Source organism: Botrytis deweyae (assembly GCF_014898535.1).
Source record: "Botrytis deweyae strain B1 chromosome Unknown BDEW_010, whole genome shotgun sequence".
In the NCBI taxonomy this organism is placed as follows: Eukaryota; Fungi; Ascomycota; class Leotiomycetes; order Helotiales; family Sclerotiniaceae; genus Botrytis; species Botrytis deweyae.
The window spans coordinates 1,030,990-1,053,975 of record NW_024066217.1 but is presented as its reverse complement, the minus strand read 5'-3'; the positions used below and the strand labels follow the sequence as shown (position 1 = coordinate 1,053,975).

The following is a 22,986-nucleotide window of genomic DNA, read 5'->3' as shown; positions in this document are numbered from 1 at the left end:
TTGGACTGGGTTTCTAAACGGTTGGGCTTCTTATATTCTTACAGGTATTGCGATTGACTTTTCAACACCTCGATTGCAGCCCTAAATATCACCTTGGAAGCTAACGCCAACCTGTTTTCAATCTTGATCATGCTACTGGTTGTTGCTATTCCTTCTTCCGGCAATGCTCTTACCAAAAACCTCACCGATATCAACGGTACCAACGGCGCTAAAGTTTAAACGGTTTATCGGGAATATAATTGCATTAGCTAGATGAGGGTGGCATCGTTCCAGCAAATCGACTAATTCACTTCATCTAAATTTCAACGTCTGAAGAAACGCAATTCGGGCTGATTGGTTTATATGCGGGGCTCAGCGGAGAAAAATGTGTTCCAACCTGTCGGAATACTGACGTGTAAAACGGTTACATCGATCATATTCCATCCCGCTCTCATGCATACTACGTACGTGGCATATCCATTCATAGAGTGGGGTGAGAACACCAGATATTTTAGTGTTCCTTCTTCATGTAAAGAAGGTCAATAGAATGAATTTGTTCTTCTACCCCTGCATATTTTCTATGTACATACACGTTGGTATATCCATCTAACACAAGTAGTTGCTTGGAAAACGTGGAGTAAACTGCATGTCTTAGTGAAATATGTGGGCATGTGATATTTTTTCACAGTGATGAGTGTTGATTGATTGTATCAAGGAATTGAGTTTATTAAAACATTGGCATGCGTCATTGAATACCGCTCCATCCTACGGGATCAGATCTCCTTTTAGAGGCGGCTGCATATCCGTATATGTAAGATGGAGGTGTTTGATCTGAGAAACTGAAATCATATCCTAAAGTTCAGGTGATCACAATCATTTAATTATGATTATAGGCTGAATGAAAGTAGTAGAATTTTCTAAAGTAAATTTAAGTATCATACAACACAAAGCTCGGCATATGATTTCCTTACCTTGTTATGAACATTAAGGTAGTGGGAGATGCGCTCGCTTGTTTATCGGCCTCTTCCCTCCCCCCCCCTTCTGTCTATGCGCGTGGAAATTTTCAATTAAAGCTTAGTTACTGTAATCTTGATAGAGATACACTTTCTTAGTTCTTATCCTTGAAAAAAAATTAACCCTCATATACATAACATCAATAGCATAATAATCTAATCGAGTAGAACTTGTAAATTACTAGGTACAAAAATGGAGAGAAATCGAAGAAGTATCTCCTGAGAAATTATCTTAGTTGAGCCGGCGCACAAGAATACAACAGGGCTCAGGGATAGTCATGAGCTCGATACTAGAAGTAACTCTCTTATATTTGATATTTATTTGTATGAGATATGCTATATTTGAGAGAATTAAAGAAATCAGTATTTCATCTACGAAAGCTTACAAGCTTTTGTATCTTACTTTTCAATCAAATTTAAATAGAACTCTGTATTACATACTATCTATTCGAGCATTAATCAAAAGATTAAAGCTTAGAATAAAGTAAGTAGTCTTTCAATTACAGTATTTAGATCTCCGTATAATACCTACTTATAGAGCACCGCTGATATCGCTTAAATCTATAGATGTAACTGCTAAGATGCTTAATTAGACAGGTTACAATATCAGTTTTCAATCATCAATGTTTGTTTATATAAGTTTAAAAGTTCCCGATTCTTCTCCTGGTTTTCAATCTGAATACAAATCTACCCGTGGGAGAATATCCAAATTTCCATATCACTAGTTAATTCCATCTTATATTTGATTCCTCTGTATAAGTATAGCTGAACTACTGCTAATCGACACGAGTCGCGGAACCGATGGCCTAGTAGATTACTGGATCTCACTAGTCTTGTATTTGTTGCTTGTTGTACTAAAGACTCACGTTCGATTGTTTGTTAAGGCTGGAAAGTACTATCCTGATCGATTATTCAAAGTTAGTAACTCTTGTACGTGCATGAACTAATAGAATATTTCTCAATCTACAAAATTTGTAACAAATACATTCTGTAATTACTTAATATCAGAATCTATTGTTTGGTTGCTTAGTTTGTATTGAATCATTGAGATGATTCCTAAGATGTTCGAACCGACATTTCAATAAATATTGTTAAGTCTATTTTTGCATTGTCCTCACCAACGGGGTTCTTGATCGGTTTTGTATTGATAAATCTTATCGCCGAAGAAGTTGTGAGCAGAGATGTCGAGTATTTCTCAGATCCAACAAAATGAAGCCTTGGTATTCTCAATATAACGTATTTTCCAAGTACGAGTCGTTGCGCATACTCTCTTAACCAAATTTTGTATCGGCTTTCCTATTACACCAATAAGAATGACCAAACTTTGAACTTGTTTGAACTTGATCCTAATTGCGATTATGCCTTTCATGGCTGCAGTCACTGTTGCTGTCATGGTGGTGAAACTCATCCGTTACATGTCCCTTAGAAAGTTGACTTCGCAGATAAGAGGCTATTGAATCGTATAGTCTGGCTTTTAGTGCTAATCTAATACCCTTGTTCAATCTGGCTTCAATATCGTCTTTTTTTGCTCGATTATCTCGCTCATCGTGAATCTCTAGGAGATAAATATTAGTACTAGACGGGAAGCTCTGGCGTGTGGTACCCTAAATGTGTGTTCCTAATAGCAATAATATCTAAAGTTCTGTTAAACATTTACACATCAGTTCTTACTCCCTCTAAAGATTTTACTTATCAGTAACTTCACATACCTTTTAGCTGCTACCATAACCCATCACCCACTTTGAACGTTAGAGAATCAGAAGCGGGAAACAGATAAACAGTCTCGACACCGGTTTGTCTTGGATTACTAGAGTTTTCATGCCGTTCCAGATAATGAATCCATTGTGCTCGTTATGAACACTTGGAAATGCATCTGAAAAACCACTTTTCGTGGTTTGCATTATGCTGTATAGTGCATACACTGCTTCACTCTTGTGTGAAAGATGAGGCAAGTTTAATGATCACTGTTGCTGGACATTGAAAACTACACGAGTTCACTTCTAGTGGCCCATAGATTTAATAAATAGCCCCAATTACTATGATATTGGTGATGAAAACCCGGCAGCACTTCACAAACCAAGTTGAACGTGGTGTTTCCTATATTTGCTACAGTGTTACGATCTTGTCAACCTTTTATGGCAGTCGCTTCGAGACAATATGTGCTCCGGGTTGGGCAAAAGTGACCGAACCAAAAATAGAATGTATCTGTTTGATTCTCTGTAGGTTACAATCTATTTTCGCTCGTGGATGGGGCAACATAATCTATTACAGTTGCTTAACCTGACGGGGTTGAGACAATATCTTGCAACTCATTTCGTATCCGAGATCTGGAAGCTGAAAAGAGAGTTTCGTCAGTTTTTCTGCGCCATAAACGCGTCTCTCTACTCTGAGCGTTGGCGGTTGACCGACTTGATTCACTGACACCACTATTATTTTCATCGCCCACCAGTAAGATAGGGGTGAGCCTAGACCAAGGCTATTACTTCATGCATTCATTGCTTTTGATATTTATGCCGATTGGTACAAATTGTGAGGTGAAGGTAGTTTGGAAACTCGCTGCCCTTTTTCACATAATAAGGCAGGCTAATCAAAGAAGTGTCTACATGTCTGCAACCTTTCCATGGCAAGCCTTCCAGCTTAATTTGCTTCGCCTTTTTTTGTGGTCACTTTGCAGAATATCGGCTGTTCCCTTATGGTTGCTCTCGTCCTGTTTTGAAGTTTATCCAAACTATGACATTCAAATCGACAAATATGTATCTATCTTTGGTCCACATGTAGTACAAGTCTTGGTGACTGAAGTAGTATAACAAGTATTGAACATACGTCCCACTGTGGTGAAGCGCATTGCATTTTCTATTACGCATTCTCATATGTGATATCGAAAATCACATCATGAAAATCATGTTATTATCATATGATTTTTACACTACCAAAAAGATATGGAAATACCGGGATTCAATAGATTCAAGTAAACTTCAATGAAGATAGCTTCAATATCGCTTATTAAGGAAGGGAAAATTGTATCGAATATTCTCATGTGCTCGAAGAATGCAGCTGCGACACTTGGGAATTCATGGGATTCTAGTACGTTAGTATGTTATTAGTTTTATACCTTATAACTTGTACACATTGCAGTGAATAATGAAATGATTCATCTACACTAATCTAGCATAGAAGTCTTCAACATCAGCCACCATGATATGGCATGAAGCTTGAAGCCAGTGATCTCAGAGGACAAGCGACACGCGGCACAACTGTACAATCACAGCTGCGGTCAAGTTGACCCAGAGCTTCGGTCCCGAAGTCGTCAATACTATAACTATGTAGTACTACTTCACTGCCAAGAAGTAGAATAGCCACCAATAGTTCACATTCAGTGACATCGTCGTCTATATAAGGCCTATCTCGATCCACCATGCAATGTGGACTAAGTGGAGTCTACACACTCTAAATCCAATTCTTCGCTAGGTAATTACGTAACCCTGCACGGTAGTTACAGTACTAGCACGCCACATTTACTTCGTAATAATAGGGATATTTCACCCCAGCCCTATACCGGGGTAATATGCGTTTTTAAGCTTGTGCAGTGACATCCTCTTGATGGAGCTTACGAAACTAGGAAGAGAGGTGTAGTCGAATGTAGCTAAGGAAGGAACTGCTTGACTTTTTGTTTCGTTTCGTTTTGACAAGACGATCACCTATTTTTGTTTCTATGCCTTGAGCTAATCTTACTGGTCGACCTATACGTCTACACATGACGCGGCGACGGTATCTTCCTGGTCGTCTTCATCTCGAGATCATGATGATTAACGGCCCCGTTTAATACCTCAATTAAGCTTGTAATAATGTATATATAATGGTTTGCAAGTACCGATGTGATTTACTCTCGGCACTTGCTTTACATTCGTTGTTCTAACCTGTTCTAATTTTTCTTCTAATTCACTTTTATTCCTACCGTTCAATACCTACTTTGATTCGATACATCAATATGCGCCAATCTTCGCGCACAGCTATTGCAGCTCTTGCGGTGACAGTGAATGCTGCATCGCTTTCCGATGTATGCACTGTATCCAATGTTCAGGCCGCTATACCTGCAAATGGAACCTTGCTAGGTATCGATTTGATCCCTTCAGCCGTTACAGCGGGCGCTGTTTATAATGCATCTGCTGGTATGGGTAGCACTACTACCTACACCTATTGCAATGTTACAGTCACCTACACCCACACTGGAAAGGGCGACAAGGTGGTCATAAAGTATGCTTTCCCAAGTCCTTCCGATTTTGAAAATCGCTTCCATGTCGCTGGTGGAGGTGGTTATTCCCTTTCTAGTGATGCAACTGGAGGGCTTGCATATGGTGCCGTTGGTGGTGCCACTGATGCAGGGTACGATGCTTTTGAGTACAGTTACGATGAGGTAGTTCTATATGGCAACGGATCTATTAATTGGGACGCGACGTACATGTTTGGGTATCAAGCATTAGGTGAGATGACCCTGGTTGGAAAGACGCTTACGAAGGGCTTCTACGGCTTGTCTGATGACACAAAGGTCTACACCTACTATGAAGGATGTTCTGATGGAGGAAGAGAGGGTATGAGTCAAGTTCAACGCTGGGGAGAGGAATACGATGGAGTTATTGCAGGTGCTCCAGCTTTCCGTTTCGCGCAGCAACAAGTTCATCACGTGTTTTCATCCGCAGTTGAACACACATTGGATTACTACCCACCACCTTGCGAAATGGATAAAATTGTGAATGCTACCATCGCTGCTTGCGATCCTCTCGATGGACGAACAGACGGTGTGGTTTCTCGCACAGATCTTTGCAAGCTTAACTTCAACCTCAGTTCAATTATCGGCGAATCATACTACTGCGCAGCAACTACCTCCTCTTCTCTCGGGTTCGGATTTAGTAAGCGTGCACAAGGTAGCACAACCAGCACTACACCTGCCCAGAATGGAACAGTGACTGCTGAGGGTATCGCTGTCGCTCAAGCCATCTATGACGGTCTCCACAACTCCGAAAATGAGCGTGCATACCTCTCCTGGCAGATCGCTTCGAATCTTGGAGATTCCGCTACCACGTACAACAACGAAACCGGATCCTGGGAACTTAGCATTCCATCTACTGGAGGAGCGTATGTCACCAAGTACGTTCAATTGCTCGATCTCGACAATCTTTCTGACCTTGATAATATTACTTACGATACCCTTGTTGAGTGGATGAACATTGGTATGGTGAGATATATGGACAGCTTGCAAACTGCCCTTCCTGATTTAACTAATTTCCAATCTTCTGGGGGTAAGTTGCTTCACTACCACGGTGAATCTGATCCAAGTATTCCATCCGCCTCATCTGTACACTACTGGCAATCTGTTCGTTCCGCCATGTACAGCAATGCTACTGCTGAAGAGAGTCTAGAGGCACTCCAGGACTGGTATCAATTCTACCTTGTTCCTGGTGCAGCCCATTGCGGAACTAACTCTCTTCAGCCTGGTCCATATCCCGAGGACAATATGGAAATTATGATCGATTGGGTTGAGAATGGAGTCAAGCCAACTGCTCTCAATGCAACTGTATCTTCGGGTACATATGCAGGCGAGACACAAATGCTTTGTCAGTGGCCAACTCGTCCTCTCTGGCAGAGCAACAGCACTACTTTCGATTGCGTCAATGATGAGGCTTCTATTGAGAGCTGGACTTACACTTTTGATGCATTTAAGATTCCTGTGTACTAGGGGTGCTTGGATTAGCCACTGATGTATTTTTTGAAGGTATGAAGACTTCGGATTAGGAGGAACCGGAGAGTGTAGACAGGAATGGCACTTAAGCTTTTTTGATTGTATTGTGGATACCGTTTTCAATATTTGGTTCTGACGCTGTATAAACTACATAGTAGTGTGTTGATATTACTTTTCATAAATAAATTAATTTATTACTTTCCCGTCTCGCTATAGGTTCATGAGATCATATATTTATGAGCCTGAAACAATCTTCTTGGAATTAGCATGCAGCTTGAGGGCAACCTCTGACGATGTAAAAGATAGGGGTTGAAGACAGCTTTTGTTCTATCAACTATATCTCTGCTTCATATTTTGAAGCCTTCTGAAAGCTTTTTGGAGAAGAAATAAGCGTACAGTTTCAATAAATTATAGATATGAATTGACAGGTCAACAAGAAATAGAGGAGCAGTTGCACAACTATACAATATAGCGATGTAAATGAGTAAAGAGAAAACGTGTTAATTGATACTAATTCACTATCATTAGCCCGGGAATATTAATCCATCTCGGTAAACAAAACCAACAAAGATTTCCTCTCGGCTCGACTTGCATTCTCAAAGCAAATGCAACCCCGAAAAGTTCATCTCAACAGACTCTGCAAGATGCGGTATGCTCTGATCAGTCATGAATGGCACGAGAGATGCATGGGTGCCACGTGTTTCCCATATGTCTTACATGCATCACCGTCCAACTGTGGATCAAGATAAATCCTCCGAGAGGTCGAGTTTGGAAAATCCCGGAACGGTGCATGTTAGTGCTTACACTATATGCATGTATCATCCACGTCGAAGCTGGCCTGAGGAAATCTGAGAGGATGATTAGGAGAGAAATTTGGGATGCGTTTGGCTATAAGTATCGGGATGCATTGGCGTGCGTTGAGTTTGAATTCCTTATTTTAGATGCTTCTTTTCGTGTTTTGAGCAACTGGGATTTTGACGAATGCTATTTGAATGTTTGAGGAAGATTCTCTGGATGCTTTTGATTTCAAAACTGTACAATTTGATCTTCAATACATTATATATCATAATAATCTTCAAGAACTCGTTGCCTCAACTGTCTACATCTGGTTGTTATAATCACCATGCATTTATCACATACTAAACAAGAAGACACTGTCCTCCCAAACCTCCATCCAAAGTCAAAACGATCCATCAAGACATTCCTCTCACCATATCATCCTCGCCAGCTCTCGAAACTCCTCACACTCACTCCCCTCCGCTCATCTCCGACCAAACCCCCTATCAAACCTCTCCCACAATTCCACTTCTTCTCCCAACTCCCCTCCGAAATCCGCGTCATGATATGGGCGATCTATTTCACCTTTCCCCGCATCCACATCACCGCTCTCGGCTCCCAACCCACAGCTTCAGATCCCTGGCCTCTAACACTATCCCGCTCACCCCATTTACATCCCTCGCTCCTCATATCCCACGAATCCCGCTCTATGTACCAACAAACCTGCTGGCTAGAAACTCTCCAACGAATGCATATTCATCCCCAACCCCCGATTCGACACCCAACCTCCGCATCTTTCAGCTCGACATCTTTTCTCGCCTCTCCCGGAAGCGATTTGGTAAATTGGAATACCGATATTTTCTGGTTCAAAGGGATTTCAACGGTGAAGAAACTATCGATCGATTATCCTGAGAGCCATTTGCAGAGATACGAGGATGTGCGGAAGGTGGCGCTGGATTATGCAGTTTTGGATTATGAGGAGGATAGTTATTATTGGAGGAAGCGATTTAAGGTTGGTTGGTATGGATTAGTTTGCGTGTTGTATTTGTTTGAGTTTTTGGAAGAGGTTTATTTTGTGCTTGATGTGGAGGGTGGAGAGGGAGTGGGGAAAGGAGATGCGGAGGTATCGTTTGAGATGGTTGATGCGGAAGAGAGAGTGAGGAGAAGGTTGGAGGATGTGAAGAGAGAAGTAGATAGGGATGATGGATTGAGATTTCCTCAATTGGATGATAGAGGAATGTATCCAGGTTTGGAGCGTCTATTTTCTCGTCGGGAAAGGGGTTATGGGTGGCAGATTCCAAAGATACGATTTGTATATGCTAGGAATATTGGGTGATGAATGAGCATAATATACACTATTCCCAGTGTTACTACAAGAGCGTCCTTCGAGATTCCATATATTGAGAAGTACATTATATTAATGGTGCCGTTGGATACCCAGAGTGCACTATTCTGGAGTCTCGTATCAAGTGTCATCTCGTGGTGATCAGATGAAAACACTCCAGATTTATTTCCGAGTCAAGGAGAAATTATAAATTCGTGCATAATGCGATAGACATCTGGCCCTCATAGTGTAAAATCTCCAGTAATCAGACAGCACTTGACACTTAAATCCTTATTAGATATCCGCATCCAAGATGACAATCTGCAAAGTAGAATAACCTTCAAGTTAGCTCGGAATTATAACAACAGTAGGTATTTAACCCAATTGCCCATTATTCTCAAACCCTTCCACACAACCACCGAATTTCCATACTCCCCAGTGTAAAGCTCCCAAAGCAATCTACCTCATCACAAAATCATTCCATCCCAAAGATGCAGTTTTTCAACCTCATCTTCGCATACAACTTCATTCATTCCTCGAAAATAATTCTCATATCCGCCCTCCAATTTTCCAAAAGAACAAGCCTTAAGAAGAGTTTTTTAAACCCAATACACCTCCTAAAAACCTCTTCAAACATCCAAAATAAATCATCTCCACTCCATTCTTCTCCAAAGATTCTCTCTCCGGATCTCAGTTCCGTCGCATCGCTTACACGGCACCGTCAAATGATGAAATCATCGGAAGAAGGATGGCTGTATATACGTTGAAATGTAGTGTGCAAATTTCTTCGTTAGTCATGAGATATACGACGTTGGGATGCGTTGTGTTAGTGGGAATTTGGATGGGGATCCCGAGATAGGGAGTGAAGTTGGGATCCGAGATGTGAAGAAGAAGAAGAAGAATTCAATGAGTCGCATAACTCTGTAATATCATCACAAAGTTCAAAGTCTGCATCAAAATCAAAAAATCAACAACTAAGCAATTATCAAAATTCTTCGGGACAACAATGATCTTTCCAGCCTTTGAATGATACTAGCAAGAAATGCAAATCTATTTTCGTCATCATAATACATACATACATAATAAAAATCTATTTTCCCCCTCTTCCACAATCTAAAGCCACTCACGCATCATAACGACCATTACCCCTCACCACATAGATCTGTCCAACAAGTACCGCACACCCTACCGCCATCGAAATAGCGATTATCGGTAAATTTACTCTTGCAAAATCTAGCCTTCTAACATGAATATGTTTCCTTGCCAGAATATCCCTCCACAACAAGCCAGCCAGCGATGCGCTAAACGCCGTACTAAATGCACCATAGTTTACACCAACAGCCATCGAATATACTGTTCCCCAGAAAGTGCGGTCGCTGATAGGAAGACCATTGTCACGATGAATCTCTTGCCATGCTTGGATTATGCGACAGAGAAGGATTGTAGTGCCGATGTTTGTACCTGCGAACTATAGTAAAGGGATTAGATTAGTTTTGAGAGGGCCCAGGCATTGATGAGGAGATACTCACGTTAGAGAGAATACAGGAGAGAAATCCCATACCGCCAATAGCCCCAATAGTACCGGTCTTATCAACCCAGTGATCCCAGCCGTAAGCGAATACTGGAACCCATCCTTTGGTCACTAATGCTTGTACGAGAACGAACATTGAGAAGGCAAATGGAACAAGGGCGAAGGGAAGATGAGCTACTACTGCTGTGACAGTTGGAAATGTTTCTTGGCACCATAGATATCCCTCGCCGAAGAGCGAAACTAATGTTGAACGTCCACGCTGCTTTTGAAATTCGACCTTGCGGGAAGCTTTCTCGGATATTGCTCGGTCATTCGACTCCGATCCATGGCTTATCCGCGGAACTAATACTCCTGGTGGGGAAGCAGGAGATTCCGCAAGCTTTGATTCCTTCTTCTCATCTAGTGTGCTCATTGCACTGGTCGAAGAGCGACTGTTTTGCAAATTGTCTTCTGTTGGAACAAGGGTTGAGATGGATGAGTCCAAGGGATCACTCGGTTTTGGGGTTTGCTCATTGAAACTTTCCGATACCAAAAGCGTGGGGGTTTGGCTATTCCTTGGGCCATTTTCGCCTTCCAATAGCTTCATCTCGAACTCTTCGGGAGATTTTGTTAGCCCTAAAGAAGCTCCATTCGGACTTTGAATATCTCGCTTCTCTTGTTCCAAAATGACTTGACTCGCTTCTTGCTCTTCTCTGATCGCTCGCTCAGCTCGGGCAAGTTCGACCTCGTGTCTTCCATTGCGAGCGATCTCGCGTGTTTCATGTCGGTTAATCCACCCTAATGAAATCTCCCAAACAAACATCACAAAGGCCGCTGGCAAAGTTACCCAGAACACTGGATACTCGCCTTTGCTCTGACTAATAGCATTGAGAACCAGAACCATAATAAGTGTTATAGCCATGAGAATAGCTCCAAATGCTGCGCCTTTTTTATCGACAAAAGGATTCATAATTTCCTCAAGAGAAAGTTGTTTATCTTCTGAGGGCTCATTCTCCTGTTCCTCACCGGAACTTCCTTTAGCATTAGGAATATTCGGATTTACAGGCTTCCTGGCCTTGGCTTCCTCGGAGAGCTCGTGCATTTTGATCGAAAGTGGAATCAAAGCCTCATCAGCAAAGACGATATATAGTAAGAATGGGAATAAAACGATCGCTGTTGCGACTACTGGAACGATCATGTTCGCTGTGTAATTGATAAATTTGATACCGAATGCGCCAGCTAGAACAAGATTGGTTGGGTTAGAAGAGACAAGAATAGCCGAGGCGATATTGGCGATTGCGAACTGAGTGAAGATCCATGCTCTTGGGTGAATAATATTACTCGATACTCTGGTCAAGTAAGCAAGGAATGCAGTACCAGACAGAATAATGGGATCATTTCCGATGAAGGCCCCCAGGCAGAAAAAGAATGCGTAAAGGAAGAAGAACAGTCTATGTCCAACTTTACCTCCCTTTTGAAGCACTTTGAATGCTAAATATCTGATGAGACCAGAAGCATCGATCGAAATGGCAATATATGCTAGGGTAATGAAGAAAACCATAATATCAATCGGATTGATACTGTTTGCCCCAACTGTCCCATCGTGTACTTCTTGTCGGCCGATTGCCAAGATAGCGAGTAGAAAGAGATCTGCTATCAAAGGTGCTGTCACGAAATTCAAAGGGAAGTTCAATTTAACGAAACGCGTGACGTTTCTACTTTCGCCATCTTGGTGACCATGCTGACAATCTTCCTCCCTTGGCGAGATCAATCGCAAATGACTTAAGGTGTCCAGAAAAGCGTTGTGTAATTTTCGGGGAACATATACTGGAACATGAAAAGGGAAAAGGACAATGACATCTATGTGATTCATGTAAAGTTAACTAACTACCCCTTCCTGGAAAAGCAGCATGCTTGAGGAAATTTTAGCACTTACTAGTCATGACAAAAACAATGAGTGTGATTATAGATCGCCATTCTTTGATTTTATTGGTGTCAAGACTCTCCGTCGTCATGTTGAAAAGCTCGTTGCGACGAAAAGATCACAGGCAAACGAATTTGTTGAATAAATGGTGACGAGAGTGTGTCTCGATACCTCTCGAAAGATAACTTCGTTGCAATGGGAATTTCAAAGTATCCTCAGGTGGTTTCGCAGCCTTGTTAAAGTCGGCAAAGGTACTATGGATGTCCAACACTCTATTGAGGCGATCACAGTATGTGAGACACTCTAGATGCGAATCACACCTTTGGATGATACCTGTTGGGCAGAAATCAGTTAAAGTTCGACATGGGATGGAAAAATTTCGCAGAGTAACAGACCTGAGAGAGACCCGATAACTTCAAAATCTCCTTAGGCTTGTAGGGTAAGATGAGATTGTGATAATTAACGCATTTTCTTCTCCAGCACAAATTGTTTGTAACGACCGTTTGAAGCCAAGAAACATGAACACCACACGTGGATAGATTCTCGTCGTGAAATGGATCAGATTTCAGGCGCCAATAAAGGGCAAGTCAAGTTGATATGTAATTGGATTGGATTGATTGTACGATAAGACTACATGTACATGCGCATGTACATTGAAGACGAGGCTGTGCCGTACGGTTTACGTATCGAACTGCCTTGAGCTTCTTGGGAATAGGTTCACAAATAGCTACCTCGTACTTGGAAGGCAAATTGAAGAAAAAGATGCCAAGGAATTGGAATGTCAGCTGTAAATCTCACACCGCATTTAACAAGAATGTCATCGTTTCCCCACGAATTTGCTAACTTCCAAGGTTCACATTGATGACAGGCATTCAGGTTCATACATACCACCAGCACCAGTACACCGGTAGTTGATAATTTGCCAGGCAAATTTCATTAATCGTTGTGAAGAACAGAAATGAGGTTTAAGCTTATATTTAAGATAGACCTCTTTCATGTCTTATTAGGCGATTATTACTTGGCGAGCAACAGGATGGGATGGAACATAGAGTAGACAGACAGGATGACGGTCTGTTGATCCATTAGGGAGGTGTCCACTGTCTACCAAATAAAGTTCCGGCAGACAGCCATACCATTCAAGTGTAAGCAATTGCTCGATACATACATACATAGTCACTGATGAGCATTAACATCATACTTTCTCGGACAGCTCCGAATCTTTAGCTTAAAGTCAATACGGAAGAGTGAGCCCCTTCTTCTAGAAGAATGTCATCGCTAGTGCGATGCGATGGTGAGCTACCTAGTAGTTACTCATGGAATCTGATACAGGATGAGGTAGAGTAATAGAGTAATAGAGTAATAGAGTAATAGAGTAATAGAGTAATAGAGTAATAGAGTAATAGAGTAATAGAGTAATAGAGTAATAGAGTAATAGAGTAATAGAGTAATAGAGTAATAGAGTAATAGAGTAATAGAGTAATAGAGTAATAGAGTAATAGAGTAATAGAGTAATAGAGTAATAAAACATCAATCATTACAGCCCAACAATCAATGTCATCCCCATCATCCATGGAAACGGTTCTAGATGACTAGATGAACAACAACCTTGGAAACCTCGGGACATTCCAAGGTTAGATAAGGTTGTCCGATAAGATCGGTGGCTCATAAATGTGGCTAAAAAGAAGGGTGCTGCCCGGGCAGGCTAGGTAAATGCTTTCAGCCACATCAGGTGTTGACTTGGAACAAAACGTTATCCCCTATTTCAATACACAGGAACCTACCTATGGACCTAGATAGAGCAAGGAAATCTACTACCCGAGAACCAAAACGCTTCTAAGCATGATTAAGACTTGCCATCAACATTTTACATTCCAATGCGTCTCAGAATAAATGGTCTCATACGCAGAATCCAGCGTTTTAGTGCCTCCTCTTGGTCTGCATCAGGTCCTACAAAGCATGTCAAGATAGATGACGAAGAGCGCGGTGTAGACTCCTATGATTTACCGACTCGAATACACCATCATTCATCTTTCCACATGATAAAAATGATTCTCCTGGTCCTCCTAGCTATTCTATTCATAGTCCTCTTATTAGGATATACCATTTACAAACCCCCTCAATTCGTCATCAATTACCTCCAATGGAAGTATCCTGACGTCCTATTCCAAATCCCTCTCTCAAATTCCCACCGCGTCATCGCCTTAACAATTGACGATGCACCTTCGGGAGAAACATCTCGAATCTTAGATCTACTCAAGATCTACAACGCCAAAGCCACCTTTTTCATTATCGGAAGCCAAGTTTCCTCGCACCCCTCTCTCATCCAACGCATCCACGACGAAGGTCACGAGTTAGGAAACCACGCCTGGGCCGACGAGCCATCCATCTCGCTCCCCATCTCTGAGCTCGAGCGTCAAATCAAAGAAGTCGAGGATCTCCTCCCGCCCAATCGTCCGATTTCCGGTTCTAAAATCCCGCCCAAGTATTTTCGTCCCGGCTCCGGATTCTTCAATGCTCAAATGCTGGAGAAGGCAAGACAGTGGGGTTATCGCGTTGCGTTGGGGAGTATCTACCCTCATGATCCGCAAATCCATAATGCGAGGATTAACGCGAAGCATGTTTTGAGTATGGCGAGACCGGGAGGTATCATCATCATGCACGATAGACGATCGTATTCGGCTGCTGAGATTGAGTTAGTTCTTGGAGGGTTGAAGAAGAGGAAGTATAGGATTGAGTCGCTAGGAGGCTTGCTTGGAGTCGCGGGAATTAATCAGGCGATATAATGCCGAGATGTCATTTTTGCTTTCTTGGGTTCGTCAACTGTCAAACTCTCATAGTGTATGTGTATCATACACCATCATATTCCAGATCAAAAGATGGAACTTTGCGAAGACGAACAAGCGCAGTTAGAGCAACGCAAATTGGAACTTGCATCGGAGTCATGTCTTGGCGAGGAGGCTTCGAAGTAGATTGGAACGCAGACGATAGCGATAAATCGCAAAATCCATTCGATTCCTCATCCGGCTCTAACCATGCACGCCTCTTGCTCTCTCGCTGACGCAACCACCAACACGATTGTATAATAGAGAGCAGAGATTTAGAGACAGATAATCAACCAAGAAGAACCCCCCAAAGTCCACAACCACCCAGACCAAAGCGAGGAAGAGAATCAAGAGACATACAATAAACAAACAAATTAAACCCCACCAAAACATGACTGAAGAAACACTATTCATTATCCCAACTTTCCAAATCCACCTGATCCACAAACACTCGTTCTATCCTCGTAATGAACAAATCACCAATCCCATCTCATGCTAGGATTGCGAAATAACCGTTATATCAAAATGCACGATCAGTCAAATCATATCCATCTCCATCAACCGCTTTTTAACCATCCACCCATCATATCATACCATATCAAGAATAGCATACAAAATACTACCCAAACACATCTCAAACACTTCTGAGAATATAATTGCTTTCATCTGAACTCCAGAAATCGAATGTTAAACAGCGAATTGTATCCATCCATATCCTCGATCGCGTAATACCGTACTCACATGATAATCGAGTATCCATTCGCCGGTCGGTACTTGATTATTAGAACTTGTTTACAGCACTGTAATCCACAGCTATAATCATATATATACATATATATACACATACACACATACACATATATACATATACACATATACATATATACACACATACACATATACATATATACATACATACACACATACATATATATATATATACACACATACATACATATACATATACACATATACACATATATACACATATATACACATATACACATATATATATATATATACACATATATACACATATATACACATATATACACATATATACACATATATACACATATATACACATATATACACATATATACACATATATACACATATATACACATATATACACATATATACACATATATACACATATATACACATATATACACATATATACACATATATACACATATATACACATATATACACATATACATATATACATATATACATATATACATATATACATATATACATATATATACACATATAGAAATATAAATCACACACTCTAAATCAACCCCCCATCCCCTCCCCGAAAGAATAACTACCTGCAATACATTCCGAACCCCAACGCAAATCCCAGAATCAAACCCCAACACCAAAACCAATAGTACCCCCCTCTTTCTCATCTCAGGAAATCAGAACACGGAAAACTCTGCTCTCGTATCTGTCCGTGTATTGAATATTGTCCCATTAGCGATGATTTCTAGAAGTAGAGACGGATTTGCTATAGTATGAGTACCTAGGTAAGCAAAGAAAAGAAAACTAAAGAGAGGGGAATGAAGAAATGCAAAATGCAAGATAATAGGTAGACTGGTGATATAACTATGTATACCAACGATACAGTCTCCAAAGGAAGAAGAGGGAAAAGTAAAGAGGAATGATACAGAAGTTTAAAGTATAGATATCTAGTAACTCAAACAATATACATATACAGATCATCATCTCACATCAAGAAACACAAAGTCATTCACAAACACACACATACAGAGAACAACATAATATCTCTTGAATACGCAAGATTCTCATTCATCACCAGCCTCGCGACAACAACAACAACAACTAAATCCTTTCTTCACTACACACCACTACATCGTACACGACAGGTATAACGAACCACCATCACATTCATCTCTACTCTGCCACTTTCGACTCCCCATCCTCCGCATCACCCCCTCAAAATTTAAGCATTATATCCATTCCAATAACGGCCCATACCATAATGCAACATCTCCTACACCCCCCTTCCCCAAGAGATTTTCTTTGCACGGCAAGGTACACTCTCTGCCTCCACCCAAATATCCAAAGAAAAGAGATAATAACTCCGATCATGCAAGATCAAGATCTAGTACAGTACAATGTCATACAAGACATCAGTATTCGCCAACGAGAAAAAAGCAGTAGTAGTAGTACTAGTAATGTTATCCAAGAAATCAAGAAAGTTGGACGAAAAGTCGAGTAAGGAGAACATGAGAGGGAATTTTGTGGAAACGAGTCCAGAAAAATATGGTGAAAAGGAAAAAACGCCAGACGCGGACTTGTCGGATTTTTTTAACAATAATGAACCATTTCCACGCCGTGCAAGGAAGAACCCCCAGCATATGCAACAATACGGGATATATTGTAAACAAGGACATGAAAATGCAGCAGCGCTAGTGTCAACGAAGAAAAGATAAGAACATAGGTATAGTGAGAGTTTGGAATGCGAGATTACAGTACAAAAAAAGAGGGTATCATATTCGAGTTTTGGTACCGAGGTTTAACCAGCTCATATCCGAAGGGATCGAGGGTTGGTTTTGTCGTTGAGTGGGTGGTGGCGGTTGAGGTGATTGGAGCGAGAAATTGTTCCCTCCAACAGTATCTCTGTTGGTGGTGTATACGCTAACAGTGTATGCATTACTTGGTCTGTTTTGAGACCAGCCTTGATTGCCCATTGCCCATGAGTCCGGATCATTTACACTTTCCGGAACTCCACTCGAGTAGGCATCAGATCTTCCATCATAAGATGAAGCGTTACTTGCATAAGAGTCAGGTCGGATCCCTTCAATCTTGCCAGACATCTCTGCTGCTACTGGAAAATGAGACCCGGCGGTGGATACAGTAGGACTATTGGTAGCCACCCGATATAATGGAGTATCTCCTGGAATCGGAATCTTCAATGGAGGGACCAAAGCGGATGTTGTGGTAATCTGACTTGGAAGTCTGGAAGCATTAAGCTGTGTAGGCAGCCTTGCATCCGAGTATCGTGAAGCGGCGTCATCGTCACTATTAGAAAGATTTTGTTTTGATTCTCCAAAACCCAAGAAACTCGTCATTGCACTTCCACCAGACCAATATCGATTCCATCCCGATGATCTTCTTGTACTGCCTCGTCTCTGCGCTCCAGGATTTCTAGGTCGTGGTGTAACCGTATCTTGACCGAATGAAACTTCCTTTGCCAATGCATCTTGAGCGTAAGTCCGATCAGGTGATGTAGGCTCATTTATTGTAGTTTTGTAGTTCTTGTTAAATTGACTGCTGCTGCCACTTCCCGCACTCCCGTTACCTTTGTCGTCCTCTCCTCTTCGATGTCCTATACGACCCATCAAGATGGCCATTGATGAAAATGAACCCTGGGATGCCGATTGTCCATGTCGCGGCGGATGCATTGATGAGTGCATATTTGCCAGACCTCTATCCGAAAATTCTAACCCATCTTTTTCGAGAGGATATCCATTTGCAGCTGCGTTTTTGAGATCCCTCTTCTTCCGTCGCCATCGGAAAAGGATCAACACACCAATGAGTAGTAGAGCGGCCCCAATTATAGACCCAAGTACTGCACCCAATACTTTCACCGGAAACGTGTCGGCAACCTTATCAGTCGATTCAGCGGTTGCTGCAGTGGTGTTACCAGTACTCGTAGGTACCGAAGAACTTGCAATCGACGAGGACGTTGATGGTATAATGATTTGCTGCGTGGTAGACTTGACCAACATTGATGTTGCATTAACCCAAGAATTCGTTCCCGCTCCAAAAATGCAAAGAACATCATCCTCATTTCCACCTGATATTACTACTTGTCCAGCTGCGCCCATCGCGACCGAATATGATGTCCTGGTAGATGTTGGAGCTAGTGTACCATTATAAGCAGGCCAGTCAGCTTCCGTAAGACTACTTCTTTTTACTTCTTGCGTAGCTCTTTTTGTAGAGGTACTCGTTGACACAATAGCCTCCGCGCTTTGCACGGGACTTCCAGAGCCATCAACCAGAACGGTCCTATTCACAGTGTTTGGTGCAACTGTCATATCAAAAGTATAAAGGTTCTTGCTTCCGTCATCGCCTGTCATCACAACTGCTTTGACTGCTGAAGTGTTGTATATCGGAGTGGCCAAGCTGCTGTTTGTGTTAGCCCAGGCCGTTGTTGGATTGAATTCCATCACGGCAGTATTCGTGTCAGTACCGCCAATATAGATTGCCGAGTCTGATGACCATGGAAGCAATAGAGGCTGCACAGCGGGTACAGGTGGTGTAATAGAAGCCCCATATGACAGGACATTATATGGAGGCGACGCGGAAATCGTGAAGGTTTGAGATGATGGATCTTTGCTACCATCTTGACTTCCTGCATACATTAAAATGGAATCCGATGCATTCAAGTACACAGCGCTGTGCCATAGTCGATTTTGAGCGACTAGCACTGTTGTAGTTAAGGTGTCCCATTTTCCATCATTAAAATTATATCGCTGAAGACCCGTATACAGGCTTGTGGCATTACTGCTCGTTCCACCGACAATATACAATGCATCCTGTCCGTTAGCAGGTGTTGCCTTCACACAAACTCCTCCCGATACAGATTCTCCTTGGGGTAATTGCGTCCAATTCGCTCCTTGGACTAATGATAGCGATTGAAACGCTTCGCTGTTGTATGCGTATAATGTATTGTTATATAATATCGAACAGGAATCATCCAGAGAATATTTTGGTTTTGGTAGAGCCATTATTATCTTGCTCAGTCGTGGTCGTGTTCATTCGTTATTCAGGTCGTCGGGTAGGCCGATCGACGCTACGAATGGTAAAAGGTTCGTCCTCGTTTCCGTTATGTATCTTGGCACATTATGAGCCAAGTAAGAAAAGTGTAGAAGATGTCTATCAATTGATAAGTTGAAAGGATGCTGTCAAAGCGACGAAACCAAGTGTCGGAGGTCAGGTCTCGGTGGGTGTTGGAATTCGAACAGAGTCGTCAACGACGGGTATGTCTTCCAGCAAGCTACAATGCTTTAACAAGAGGCGTCGAAAGCCCGTAAGAAGTCACCGTCAAGATGTCCAATCAAGGCGAATTTGTAATGAAGATTCAGTTCGTCCCGATTTCGAAGTGTAAGGCGTTTGGCAACAGATCCTCTAAAAGTGCGGGCAAGCTGAAACAACTAAGTGTAGATAAAGGACCCAAGATTGCAACGTTATTTTCTCAGATCATAAAACGAAGGCGACTCTTGAGATGGTGAATGGCGCCTCAAGTGAAAAAAGAAACTGCAAAGAATGCACAGCAATCGAAACGTGAATGGGACAAACAAGTATGCCAGTATGACAACTGATGAGATCGGTATGGTATCTGGCACCCACGGTATAATAGGAGATGACCGGCTGTCGAACAATCACGTCCGCTTCCTGGGGCAGGCCACGAATGGTACGAGCGAGGACCCGCCCTGTTTTGATCTACGTACAATAGTATAAAAGCCGAGGATGTTCTGTTTCTGAAGCGCTCAATGCGATTTGTGTAAGTGGGCTTTATATGTCTGGTTTCGAATGTATTATCACAGATAGATACTAAATTGCAAGAATATCAAATTTTCTTTCGATGATCCGGTAGATGGATGGATGGTATTCCTAGAATCCAAAGAAAAGCAATCAATGATTCCAAACCCAGGATGGAATGAAATTGTAGAAGTCTCAGGCTTTGGTGGGCTTAATGGGCTTGTCTGGCAAGGAGTTGAATGAATCCTTGAATGGATGAAAGGTTCTTCAATTTCGTTTTCGAGCCGAAGGACGGGGATTCTGGGTTGGAAATGGGTATGGGTATGGATGGTATGGATGGTATGGATGGGACCTATGGATGTATTGCTGTATGCGACGCACGCGATATTCATATGTATGTAATATGTATGGATTTCAATACCTGAGTGGAGAACGGAGAAGCTTTCTGGTATGAATCCGTATGATGTGTGGTAGAAAGTGGAACTTCGTATGTCTTTTGGTTCGTCATAGGTCGTTGTCGTTATCCATCAAATGTTCTATATGGGTTCATAAGAGTCGTTGCCGGTTCCCAAAATTGGGGAAGAAAGATTAATCAAAGTGTAGATATTAGGTAGGCGTGAAATGATTGAAAGATATCCAAAAATTGGTAGGGAGGTAGAGGACAATGATAGAGGGAGAGAAAAACGACGAAAAGTACTGGACACAATCGCCAAGCAAGCAGGCAGATAGTGGACGAGCTGGCAAGGTTGGGGTGTGAGAAGGGAAGGATCGATAAAGATGCGTATGATACGATCTTTTTTGCCTCTGGGTGAGACGAGATGGTATGGTTAATGTAATAGGCAGATTGATGAATTTGTGAACATTAGCACGGAGTATAGATCTATGATTAATCTGATTCTCATGTTGCGGTAAGATCTTTTCTCCCTCTCTTTTTTTACTCTTTTGCTCTCTCTCTCTCTCTTCAAATGATCTCCCTTCCAGTATTGACCAGTCAGAGTATGTTCTTGATCGTCCCTCTTCCTTTTCCCTTTTCCCTCACTCCTCCTCCTTCTTCTTCCCCTTCCAACCAAATACAGATTGAACTCTTGCAGTCATACCCCTGTTTTTAGCATTTCCGTACCTGCTTTAATCAGATTGGGCAGTAGCAAATCTCTCTGCTAATCTTTGATAAGTTTAGTTTCATGCAACTAATTCAAATAAGGGGCTATTTTGGTTTGAGACCTCCCACCCTGCATGAACATTTTGAGCATTCAAAATCCACTCTCCATTTCTCTTAGCGCGCCAAGCATCCAAGGGTGTTTCGTGCTGTCCGATATCCAATTCTTTCCCCCCTAGCCACCCCCAAACTACTTCCATGTGCTCACTGCTCACTGCTCACTGCTCACTTGGAATTTAGAATTTACTCTGTAGAATTTAGAATCACTTTGCAAACCTTTTGGTGCTTGTTAGACAACTTCTTGTTACTCAGCCAGCTTAGCTAGCTCAGCCTGTAATGATTTAATCTAAGCCGTAATGTATTTATATGTGCATCTGAATAGCATCGTCATTTCTGTTTTCGCATTGACTTCATTACCTTATCCAAACATTGCTTCTCGTACTCCTATATTGGACAATCCGGGTATGACTATCCATCGACAAGCAATCAATAAATTAAAACGTCCGTCCCCCGGGATCCAACTAGAATATTCTCTGGATAAACTTCTTCTTTCTTATCCGATGTTTGAGAAATCAATTTTCACTCTGTGTATGCAGATGGGGATGTTGAAGTTATGAACGGAGCTTGCGACTTTTCGAGTCATACATGCGATACGCAATTGACGAGAGGGACAGAAGAGAGAAGAACCTGGAAAGCCTAACAGATTTGACTGAGCCAGCCTTTATCGCCTTTATTGAACACTGTGATCACGGTACCAAAATGCTACGGCTCCATTGATCTAAATTGTCATACCATCCATCCATTGATTGACCGAGCGACGAAGAAGGCGAGTAAATATTAGGGATATATTATTATCACATTGATTTCTTGGTCCAATATCAAAAGTTCCAAGCACATTTCATCTTCTTTTCATTGGCTGGTTCATCCACTTTTTGCCTGCAGCAATGCGCTCAGACTGAGTACGGGAATGATTTGTTTCAACGACATGTCAATATGTCGAATCGTCGACCGACAACAAGGGTATCTGTACATGTACTTCAAAAAACAATCACACCGGTTTGAATGAGCAGTGAATTAATTAGAATCTAGGACAAACCGCACTCAGTTTTCTGATGTTGTAGAAATCACGGAAGTGGCTGTCTAGGTACTAACTGTACTATGAGAATTAATTGGTTGGGTTAAAAACGCTCCACGCACAAGCATTCTTTTTGGGGGAATTTAGCC

The 22,986-nt window shown here is 41.8% G+C and overlaps 6 protein-coding genes across 6 annotated transcripts; 4 read left to right on the top strand and 2 right to left on the bottom strand.

Annotated features, from left to right (window-relative positions):
- Positions 1-4,980: 4,980 nt before the first annotated feature.
- EAE98_005387 (uncharacterized protein) lies at positions 4,981-6,726 on the top strand (the record flags this gene model as incomplete). Its single annotated transcript, XM_038953009.1, has 1 exon — positions 4,981-6,726. The coding sequence occupies one exon, from the start codon at positions 4,981-4,983 to the stop codon at positions 6,724-6,726; it is 1,746 nt and encodes a 581-aa protein (XP_038810851.1).
- Positions 6,727-7,852: 1,126 nt separating this feature from the next.
- EAE98_005386 (uncharacterized protein) lies at positions 7,853-8,842 on the top strand (the record flags this gene model as incomplete). The annotated part of the gene is made up of 1 exon (XM_038953008.1): positions 7,853-8,842. One exon carries the CDS (start codon positions 7,853-7,855, stop codon positions 8,840-8,842), a length of 990 nt encoding a protein of 329 aa, XP_038810850.1.
- Positions 8,843-9,953: 1,111 nt separating this feature from the next.
- EAE98_005385 (uncharacterized protein) lies at positions 9,954-12,355 on the bottom strand (the record flags this gene model as incomplete). The annotated part of the gene is made up of 3 exons (XM_038953007.1): positions 9,954-10,298; positions 10,360-12,200; positions 12,277-12,355. The coding sequence occupies 3 exons, from the start codon at positions 12,353-12,355 to the stop codon at positions 9,954-9,956; spliced, it is 2,265 nt and encodes a 754-aa protein (XP_038810849.1).
- A 1,783-nt stretch (positions 12,356-14,138) lies between these two features.
- EAE98_005384 (uncharacterized protein) lies at positions 14,139-15,047 on the top strand (the record flags this gene model as incomplete). The annotated part of the gene is made up of 1 exon (XM_038953006.1): positions 14,139-15,047. The coding sequence occupies one exon, from the start codon at positions 14,139-14,141 to the stop codon at positions 15,045-15,047; it is 909 nt and encodes a 302-aa protein (XP_038810848.1).
- A 2,561-nt stretch (positions 15,048-17,608) lies between these two features.
- On the bottom strand, positions 17,609-19,852 carry EAE98_005383 (uncharacterized protein; the record flags this gene model as incomplete). The annotated part of the gene is made up of 1 exon (XM_038953005.1): positions 17,609-19,852. One exon carries the CDS (start codon positions 19,850-19,852, stop codon positions 17,609-17,611), a length of 2,244 nt encoding a protein of 747 aa, XP_038810847.1.
- A 117-nt stretch (positions 19,853-19,969) lies between these two features.
- On the top strand, positions 19,970-20,232 carry EAE98_005382 (uncharacterized protein; the record flags this gene model as incomplete). The annotated part of the gene is made up of 2 exons (XM_038953004.1): positions 19,970-19,978; positions 20,023-20,232. 2 exons carry the CDS (start codon positions 19,970-19,972, stop codon positions 20,230-20,232), a joined length of 219 nt encoding a protein of 72 aa, XP_038810846.1.
- Between the last annotated feature and the right edge of the window lie 2,754 nt (positions 20,233-22,986).